Source organism: Terrapene carolina, unplaced genomic scaffold (assembly GCF_002925995.2).
Source record: "Terrapene carolina triunguis isolate 2854851 unplaced genomic scaffold, T_m_triunguis-2.0 Scaffold138, whole genome shotgun sequence".
NCBI classification, from domain to species: Eukaryota; Metazoa; Chordata; order Testudines; family Emydidae; genus Terrapene; species Terrapene triunguis.
Window position 1 is genome coordinate 1,990,552 of NW_020664489.1, and position 10,425 is coordinate 2,000,976.

Genomic DNA, 10,425 nt, shown 5'->3' on the forward strand with positions numbered 1-10,425 from the left:
ACATCAGCTCCAGCTGCACATCAGTTCTCCCACCCCCCAACCGCACAATTTTCTTGCCCCCCATTCTCACATCTGACCCTTAGCTCCTAGTGCACCTCTGCTCCTTCTGCAACTGTGGAGGTTCTTCGGACGTGCTGCAGGCCTGCAGCATTATGGGTTCTTCACACCCATGCTGTCTCCCAGGCCTGGGAGAGGTGCAGCGCCAAAGAGGTCCTCCTTTCTCCACTCCCAGACTAGGTGTTGCAGGGAAGGAGCACAGAGCAGACTGACCCATTTTTCTCAGGAGGGGAAGGGTGAGGAGGGAGCGGAGCTGCCCTGAGCTGCTGGGTTCTTTTTGCACCTCACTCCTCTCTTCAGCCTCTCCCTTGAACCTCTTCCCCTATCCAAAAACTCCTCTTGGCCCCCAAGGGGAGGGGACAGAGCTATGCCTACCCCCTATAGCAGCTCTCATTGACTGTTCCTACCCAGAAGGCAGGGAAGTGGGGAAGGCAACCAATCAGAGGGGGCTTTCCCCTAGGCAGTCCAAAAATCAAGTGAAGGCTGGAGCTTTTCCAGTCATAGAAGACTGGCTCCACCAGGGCCCAAAATCCTATTACTATCTATAACATCACAAGATCTGGCAACATTGCAATCCATACCAGCGTTATGATAGAAGTCTGGATGCCTCTTTATAGCTTTCACCACCACCTAGTTTATACTACTAACTAGGAGCTTTGTCTCTATAATAAGAAGCACCTGCTCAACAGCAATTTTGATTTGTAGTATTCAAATTTATTTCCACTGTAGAAGCATGCTTATTTCAGTAACAGAAAAATAACACTTTATTTGCAGAATAAAAGTAATCCTATAGTGGTATTAATATATTTATGAACACATAACCTATGTAAATCGCTCAACGTATATTCCAATTTAACACTCTGATACTGTTTTAGTTTTCAAACGGAGACACCAAAGGTAAAGGATGAGAGATCTAAAGTCTGGCTCAGTTGGAACATAAACAAGTAAATATGTATGTTCTCATTTAAAATTTCCTATATTCTTTTTTAATTTAAGTGAATGTGTTACTTACGAAAAATACTAATAGCCTTAGACATTATTTTTCTATTTGATTGCAGAATATATACTACATAGGCAGCAGCAATGCAAGCTTCTTCACACTTTACCAATGTGTCTCAGTCTTGGCCAGGCAGGATTAATCATGTATGTGCACTGTTGTATTAATTTAAATGGAATATATGGGCTAAAGGTGTTAACATCACTCAGTCATTGTCCAACATTGGACAATGTTAAACAAAGTCTGGAGCTTGGTATACAGAGACCTCAGCCTGCTTAGCACCACGGAAAACACACCATTAAATATCCTTTTAACCTTTTATTAAAGATACAGAAAAAAAGGAAAAACAGTATTTAAAATGTAAAGTATTCAATAAAGTTTTCATTTTAAAAGCTTTCCGTCCTTGTTCCCTTTCCCTTTAGCTGGAGAGAGTTTTTAGAAGGTAAAAACCCATGTTTGGTAGATGGTACCAAAGATGGCAATAACAGTCCTTTGGGGGAAAAGAGAAAAAGTTAGTTGAGATGGGCTGGAGATGTCCTTCCTTCTGTTGTTGTTAAAGTCTAACCTTAGAAGGACTTGTATGACAGACTCTCAGATGGTATCAAAGATGGTAATCACTGCCTTCCCAGGTCGTGTATAGCATTCAGCTGGAGCCACTAGAGGTAGCGATGTCATCTGGATCCTTCTGTCTGTCTGGCCTCTTCTGGCCAGAACATCTCTCAGGAACAGGATGATGAAGGCCCGGGGCTCCAGGAAATGGTGGGGGTGGCAGCCATGATTGTGAAGCTCACTCCAGTAGCTGATGTCTGTTCTTTCCATCTGTTCTTCTCTTTGTTATTTCCTTACTTTCCCTCAAAAATCTCTTTACGGACCCCAAAAAGGATGGAATAGCCCATCCCTTCATTATTTTGTCTACCAATTAGACCTAATATCTGATATACCAATTTTGGCTCATTAACTTCCAGCTCCACATCTCCTGTTTTTAACAAGCATAATTTCAACAGTCCTTGAATCATATCAATGTGGCCTTTTAGTTTAGACTAATTCAGTTATTCTGTCCTCCCTTTTGTACCCTATTCCCATCAACATTTGTTATTATAGGTTATTGTAACATCTTATGAACTTTTATATACTTTTTAGTTGAGCTCACCATTTGGGTAAATTTGTTGGTCCAATTGTCACAACAGCAGTCATTGACCTGGCTCCTGAGACTACCAGCAAGTGAGCTAATTGGGTCTGTTCTTTTGCAACCTGCATAACTGTGGGCTAAGAAATGGACTAAATCTATTAAGTTATTCCACAGAGGTCACCCCACAGCAATCACATGATAATTATTTTCTGCCACTAGGAGTCTCCATTAGATTCAGACTGGTAATCTGGAAGTAGAAAACTGCACAGCATTGCTAATTCATTGACTCATCCATCAGTCCAGTTTTTATTTAGATACAGTTGATATGTGACTGTCTAATACACCGATTCCAAGTAGACAGAATACTACCTTCTCTTTATCTTTTTTGGCCACTAGAGGGCAGGACAATAAACCCATGTGTATTGAAATTAACTTGCACTTCATTAATTCTCAGAACTCCTTTGAATTTTGAAAAAGTGTTTATAAAGTAAAGAAAATGAAATTAAATGTAATTATCACCTCATGTAGTTTGCTTTGTGTAAAAAATAAATATGTTTGGGCTATCTTCAGCACCATTCCTTCACAATATGTGCGGATTTATTTTGACAGTTCCCATACTTTTAACACTGTTGTAACAGTGGAAAGATACAGCTGTCTTGATCCTTAATGTGCTTGTAAGAGCAGGACACCAAACTATACAATACAATACTGGATGCAAGAGAACATAATACTTTCTTCTGCTACGTTGAAAAGCAGTTTCACACATAAATTCCATTTATGTAGGCACACTGATTTACCAAACACCATTCCTTTTCATTTTTTATTTTTTTAGTTTAACATCAACATTAAATTTTGGACAGAAGAAAGTTAAACCTCTAGGACAGTTTCTGTATTAAGAAAAAAACTACTTATATTTGAACATCAAAACACTATTAATGACACCTTAGCCAAGAAGTTTACTGCAAGTGACCCTCTCGCTGAATTCGAAGGCGTTCTTTTTCCACTTGTAAACGTTCCTTCTCAATCTGCAGCTTCTCAGATTCATATTTTAAAAACTGCAGCCTCTCTTTCTCTAATTGTAAACGTTCCTTTTCGAGTTTTAATTTTTCAGTTTCTAGATCCAGAGGCTGTAAAATGGGTTTTTCCACTTGGGTGATGTCATTTTCCAGGGCAGGTTTTTCAGCACGCAGAGCCTCTAGCCTCAGTTTCTCCCGCTCAATCTGGATCCGCTCCTTCTCCAGTTGAAGTCTCTCATGCTCGAGGGCTACATGCCGTAATCGCTCCTTTTCGATCTGCAGGCGCTCTTTCTCCACCTGTAGTCTTTCAGCTTCAATGTCCAGCCGCTGTTTCTCCAGTTCTAGTTTTTGTTTCTCCAAGTTTATAAGCAAATGAGAGTCCTCGTAGGCTAGTCGGGCTTGAGCAGAGCTCAGATTTCCAAACTCTTCAATGTGGGTGAAATCAGGTAGGTCACTTTCCTTTTTGGAATCTGGCAAAACTGATGACAAAATTTCCTCTTCTTCCTCAATAGGAAACTGTTGGGAGGAATGAGAAATATAATTATTTCATGTACCTCTTTATACCATATTGAGCCAGTTACCCCCATGCAACCTCACTGAAAATAGAGCACACTTCTGTTGTTTCTAGTCATATCTCAGAAGTTATTCCAGATGTTCGTTTCACTTGTGCCCTACACAATTCGTGTGTGTTAAACTCAAACCCTGAGTTTTCTGCTGTTACAAAGGCATGGCTTATTTGATCAGCAACAAACTCACATGTGGTCATGAAATACAGAAGGCAATTTCTTTGGCATATCTCTACTGTAAAGATGCAGAAAAAACAGCTGTTTATTCTGCAAAGCTTTGTTTAAAAATAGGTTGTGGATTTTTTTTGTATTTAGATGATCTAAAAGAATTTTCAGATTTACTGAAAGAGAACTAGGGTTAATAAGTAGGCACTGTTTTTAGTTTTCATGTAGGTTCCATGACAGACACCTGGGATATTTTAGGAATTTCTTTTGACCAATTATTTAATATATGAATTGGAATTGTAAGCTATTCAGGTATGTAACATAACATTGCTTTAACTAATGCTGTAAAGGATCCATCACTAAAAACAGTTTGATGTTGTGTTTTATTTGAGATCTGCTGCCTTTTTTCTCATATGTTCCTGTGATGGGGTGTCCACCCCACACAGGACTGGATGGGATGAAGGTGGCCAGGTAGGCCTATTAACTCCACAGGCTGCACCTAGAGGAAGAGCCAGGGAGCAGGAGTTGATTGCAAGCAGGCTCAGCTGGGAAGGAACAGGCAGGGCCTCTAAAGCCAGGAAGCTGGCAACAGACAAGGGCTGGTGGGAAAGGGCAGTCACTCCCTTGGAAAAAGAAGGTGGTTTTGGAACTGGTGCACCAGAGTAAGGAGGGGAACCAGGAGTTGTAGGAATCAGTCCAAGAAGCAGCAGTGAGGGCTGGGAGAGGAACGCCCAGAACTGCTGGGTGTAGAGTCCCTGGACTGGAACCCAGAGTAGTGGGCAGGCCTGGGTTCCCCTACCAGCCACTGAGGGCATTGTATAGACTGCAGGGCAGTGAACGGGAAGACTGCCTGGGTCACTGTGGGAATGACAGAGAATTGAAGGACTGTACCCCAGAAGGGAGGGAAATGGTGAGTAACCTAGCTGGAGGGCTGAGTCACGAAGAGGACGCTGCAGTTCCTGGGAAAGAGACCTGGGAGAGAGGTGGTGTGATGGCATGCGATGACGGAAAGGGGTGTAGACCTTAAGAGCTAATCCAGAGTGACCAGGAAGAGGTGCCAGATAAGCAGTGAGTGGTGCATCCCGTGACAGTTCTCAACGCTTCAAATTGTGCTAAATGGGGACAAGAACAAATTTGTTTAACTGATCCTTTAGTTATTTTTATTGTCTCTTTTAGACAATCTGGCCCCAAGCCCTGGGTACAGAGGGACCTTGGGTGTAGCAATACTGGTGTGGTTCCACAGTCCTGGGGGCACTCTAAAAGTTCATGCAGGGGGGTATATACCCGTGTGCTACAAAACCATGCTACATAAGTGGTCACTGTGCTCCAGTGAACATGGGGTTTTGGGTTAAGGTGGGGACCAAGCCTGGGAAGGAGCAGCACCAAGATCAGAGGATCTGGGACAAATGTGGATTTACTGGCTATTCCTCTAGTGCAGAAGGAACTCAGAAACTGCAGAGGCTAATTCAGCCCTATTGTTGCAATAGTGGTCACAAAACAGTTCCAATGTCACCCTAGCTTAGGAGAAAGATTCCTTCCCATCATGTTTAGCTCCCGCACCTCTACTTGGCACCCTTCCTAACTGTTCAAGCCATGCATTGGGTACAGGCTTTGCCCATAAATTAAAATTTTTCTCATGGCACCTAAAGTTAAAAAAGAATAGAATAGAATAAATCTGCCTGATTTTGGAACCTAAGGAACAGTATCTCCCTAGACCTGTATTGACCCTACAAAACCAATTATTGGAATTCCATCTGATTGACAGTCTCAGAACTGGCAAGATCACTCCCACCCTTCTCCTTTTTTCCCCATGCTACTGCTCTATAGATTTAATTGCTGAATGATGGGATGCTGTCTATTAGGCGTTTGAGACCAGCGGCAAAATCAACCAACCATTTCCCTCTCCCAATTCATCTCTTCTCTCCAGCAGGATTGTGTTATCATGGGTGACACCAGGACTGCTTTCTCATCCTTGTCTCCAGTTGGAAGTGGTTGGATTGTGAAAGAGATGGGTTACTCCTCCCCCTATTCTAATGTATGTGCAGGGGTGTGGATCGGAGAAATTACTAAGCTAACTCCTCCTTCAGTCCACATGAATACTGCATCCTGTTTGAAATAAATTAAGTCCATGGGGGAAAGGAAAAAGGAAAACAGAGGCATAAATACATTTAGAAGATTACTGAATACATGTATATTTAATAAAAAAAACAAGACCTTATGCAGATGTGTAGGTTGCTGGATTTTGAATATCATTCATATAACAACAGAGCTTGTCACAGGAGATTCTCTAATTCACACAATCAGACTGTCTTGGGAAATTATAATATAGAGGACTATTAGCCACAAGTGTGGAGAAAGTCCCCAAGCTGGAGTGAAAAGAATGGCCATAATGAACACAACTACAGTGCACTAATTACTTACTTCAAAATTCTGTGGATCCTCCTCCTCTTCCACCTTGATTTCTGTTAAAGATCCACTGGCTTCTCTGAAGTCTGTGATATTTAGCCATTCAAAACTGTTTTCATTTGTAAATCCCACTTTCTCATCCATCTCTTCATTGACAGAGTCATCTAAATCAGATGACGGAAGGTGAAACCCAGCGCCTACCAGTTTGATGTTTGCATTCAGACGCTTTCTCTTCATGAGTGCTCTCCAATCAAGGTATCGTCTTTTCACTTCTGTCCCTGTTCTTTGCTCTCCTTCACCTACAGCATTCACACACTCTGCTATTTCTTCCCAAGCCTTTCGTTTCATCTCATTAATTGTTGTATTAAGCTGCTTGGAAAAAAGTACCTCTTTCCTTTTTCTAATTTCTTTAAGGAGTGTTTGAGTTTCTTGAACGCTAAAATTGCTTTTTCTTTTTCTTTTTAATTGTTTCATTTTTTCCATCTTTAAATCTAATAATTGTTACTGCAGCCAACTAAAGAGATAATACGAGAGTATTCAATTTATTTATACAATATGATTTAAAAAACAATCACAAAGTGGCACTCGGTTCTTCAGGAAGTGGGTTTTCTCATTACTTGGTCATCTTTCTATTTGCCAGGCTTGTTAAGATCCTAAGAGGAAAGAGCAAATAATATCAATCTCAAAGATATATAGTGATATTTTCATCCAATGAAACTGACTCCTAAATCAACACTGCTAAAGAATCTATATGCTGAACTGATCATTCTTCTATCTGATAGATTAAAACAATTTTTAAAAAATGTTTGGAATATAGAGTAGCTATAAATAAGCCTCTCTGTCCTCACATGAATTATAAATCCATCAATATATATCTGTTTCACACAGTGTTCAGATTGAGTTGATATTTCCATTATAAAAATGTGGCTATTTTCCTTTGGCTTTTACAATCTTGCCATTTTAAATTTGCTCCAACCTGAAACTTGACATATAAGTCTCATCTTGAGTTTTCTAAAGTGGCTAAAATTGATAAAGCCATTTCTTCAGAGATGTAAAATATCTGAGTGAGAGATATTTCTCAGATGACTTAAAAAAGTTATTTCTACCTAAAAACAATTTCATTTTAAAAGCTGAGGTTTTTACTATTTCTGAGCCATTATAATAACAACAGAAGAATTGGAATGGTTCCATTGACACACAGAAAATTGGAAATAGTATTTGCCATTTCAAAAATCTTCTTGAATTAAAATTTTCTTAATACAGAAAATACGTATAGGAAGAAATCCCTACAAACTCAAAGGTACAACCCCGTTCCTTCAACCTTTCCTCCCCTGGCTCTCTGCCACTCTTACCCACAACAACCCATGTCAGAATATTGTTAAACTAAAAACAAATCAGCAAATTCAGGCAAGCGTGGACTCGAGAGCAATTTTCCCCAGGGCAAACATTCAATTTAGAAATAACTATGGTAACTGTATTTCTTATTTGAGTTCTTTTTTACTTGCATGATAATAGGATTTTGCTTCTTAAAAATACATCTGCTTATCATGAATTCCCATTTACAAACATTTCCTCGGCCACTAATTGTGGTTCTGGAAGAAGAATCATAACAGGAGAAATAAGTAACAGGAATAGATGAACTTTCAAAGAAAACTGACACTCTTATTGCCCCTTCTGGAAATAAGAAAAAAGACAAAAGAAAACATCCTGTTTAAAGAAGACTATGTTAACGCAAACTAGATAACTTGTAGAACATGCCTGCAATGTCCATCCAGGAGAGTTAGAACACAACATGCTAGTTCGCGCTGCAGTTTACACCCTTATAGTCCAAACTGTGGGGCTATGTAGACGTAGCTTTAGAACATGACTGACTGTAACTGGTTCACTCACAAACATTTGCATGTCAAACACCATCTTTCACAGCCCTGGCATTTAAAGATCCTGATACCTCACTGACTACTATGAAAAACCTTGTATTTAGAAATAATTCTATTTCTCTTTCATAGAAATATGTAATTCTTTTCTTTTATTAACATATTACCGTAGATTTTTCCCCCCATTAAGAGTTGATTAATTCGTGTTTTCTCTCCACCAGAAGTCATTATACTTTGCAATATCATGATGGCCATGAATAAAAGATGACTTCTGGTTAGGAATGAAAAGCAGGAATAGATAAAGATGAAACAAATGTTTTTTTCAAATATAAGTGTGATTAATGATAGATAACTAAGAAAAAAGACAGAAAATGATACTGTGCAAGGAAAATGATTTCTAGGTAAGAAGTGTTTCAAAGCTATAAGTGGAATATCGATGTTAATGGTAAAATTAACATTAACTAATTCAGCTCATTTGAATCCAGCTGATAGATGTTGATACTTATTAACATAAGGAAAAGAAAATGTATAATTGAGACTGCCTGAACCACAGTGTTTTAGTGATTTCTCATTAGAGCGACCAGAGCCTATCATATATATGTATGTGTGTATATATTTACATATATGCAAATACACTATCTTTGTTTTATATAGGACAATGATTTGCATATGCATTAGGAAATGGAAAACAATTTCACAGAGAATAAAGATATATCAGAATGGACAACTATATAATGGTAATGTGGGTTGCAGTCTTGAGGGTGAGGGTGTTTGATGGGGTGTACTCCCACACCAGACCTGAGAGAGCTGCACTAGGCCAGGCAGGCTCAATCAGCTACATTAGTGGCAAAGAAGAGAGATTTAGGCTGCGTGAAGAGCCTTGATTAGAAAGAAGCTCACCTGTGAGGGAACAGGTAGGGACTTCTATAAAGCCAGCAGGCAGGAAGCCTGTAGTCTCTCTTCCCAGAGAGAGGGAGAAGGAAGGGGGGATAGGAATCACTGAGACCTAGTAGGCCTGAAAGAGAGGGGTCTTCTGACTAGGAGGACTGGAGAAACACAGTAGGAAATAGTCCAGGGGCTAGAGCAGGAAAATGGGTGCAGTCATAGACCTTAATCACTTGCTATAGGGTCCTAGACTGGAACCCTGAGTAGAGGGTGGGCCTGGGTCCCCCTACCAACCACTGCAGAGTGGTACCGGTTGGGGCAGTGAATTAGAAGACCACCTGGGTCACTGCAGGAGTGACAGGGTCAGGGCAGCGGACATGAGGACTGCTTGAACAGAAAGACTTTGAAAGGGGAATCACAAAGTGATCTGTGTGGAGGGCTGAGTCATAAAGCAGCTGTACCACAACTCTGTAAACAAGAGACGAGCTGCAGATGCCTGAAGAGAAGGAAGGGGACACTGAACTGGGCAGAGCTAATTCCTAAAAGTGCCTGAAGGGGGCACAACCAGCAGTGAGCAAACGGCCCCATAACAGGCAGCAACACTGTAATATTCCTGTAGATGCAGAGTGAAATAAAATTATATTGGAACATTTTATCTGATCTTTAAGTTTTTTTCCTAACCTTTAGTATTTCATTCTCATGAGCCTACCCTGAATAGATACTAGTGCATAGAGGGAAGCTATATTTGATTCTAACTAGCAGTAAATCAATTTATTTAGTACCTGCTGTTTCTTCTCCAATCCAAATTAGAGTGCAATCACTTCTCCTTTTGGCTTGTAGCAATTGATCTTCATGACCTATCCGTCAAACACTACGTTTAGCCTGTGAAAGTTTTGTAATTTTTAAAAAAATATCATAGAGCAACTTAATTATCCAGAAAAGTTACTGATTTGCTGATTAGAACTAAACAGTTCAGTCAACTTTTAGAAGTTCAATTGTATTTGTCATCTTGTTAAAAAATGTTAGATTCAGCTGAAATCCTGGGGCCAAGTACTCCTCTATTATACTGGTGTAATTCCATTTAAATCACTTGAATTGGAAAAGTGTATTTTGATTGGTGCTGGTCTTGTATCTCTAAGCATTTGCAATAGTTTCCAGTGTGCTGTTTTCTTTATGATTATAATAACTAAGTTTATACAGGTTTCAGAGTAGCAGCCGTGTTAGTCTGTATCCGCAAAAAGAACAGGAGTACTTGTGGCACCTTAGAGACTAACAAATTTATTAGAGCATAAGCTTTCGTGGGCTACAACCCACTTCTTCGGATGCATAT

General features: G+C 39.9%; 1 protein-coding gene across 2 annotated transcripts in view; it reads right to left on the bottom strand.

Moving 5' to 3' along the window:
- Positions 1-1,435: 1,435 nt before the first annotated feature.
- The window catches only part of MSANTD4 (Myb/SANT DNA binding domain containing 4 with coiled-coils), a 17,873-nt gene continuing 8,883 nt past the window's right edge, over positions 1,436-10,425 (bottom strand). The window contains exons 1-3 of one of the 2 annotated variants that reach the window (XM_024206595.3): positions 9,878-9,903; positions 6,352-6,989; positions 1,436-3,715 (exon numbers count right to left, since the gene is read on the bottom strand). In XM_024206595.3, coding sequence (XP_024062363.1) covers positions 3,140-3,715; positions 6,352-6,819 — 1,044 coding nt within the window. In that variant the 5' untranslated portion in view covers positions 6,820-6,989; positions 9,878-9,903 and the 3' untranslated portion in view covers positions 1,436-3,139. Of the gene's footprint in view, positions 3,716-6,351; positions 6,990-9,877; positions 9,904-10,425 lie in introns of those variants that run through there. The other variant, XM_024206594.3, reaches the window with a different exon arrangement.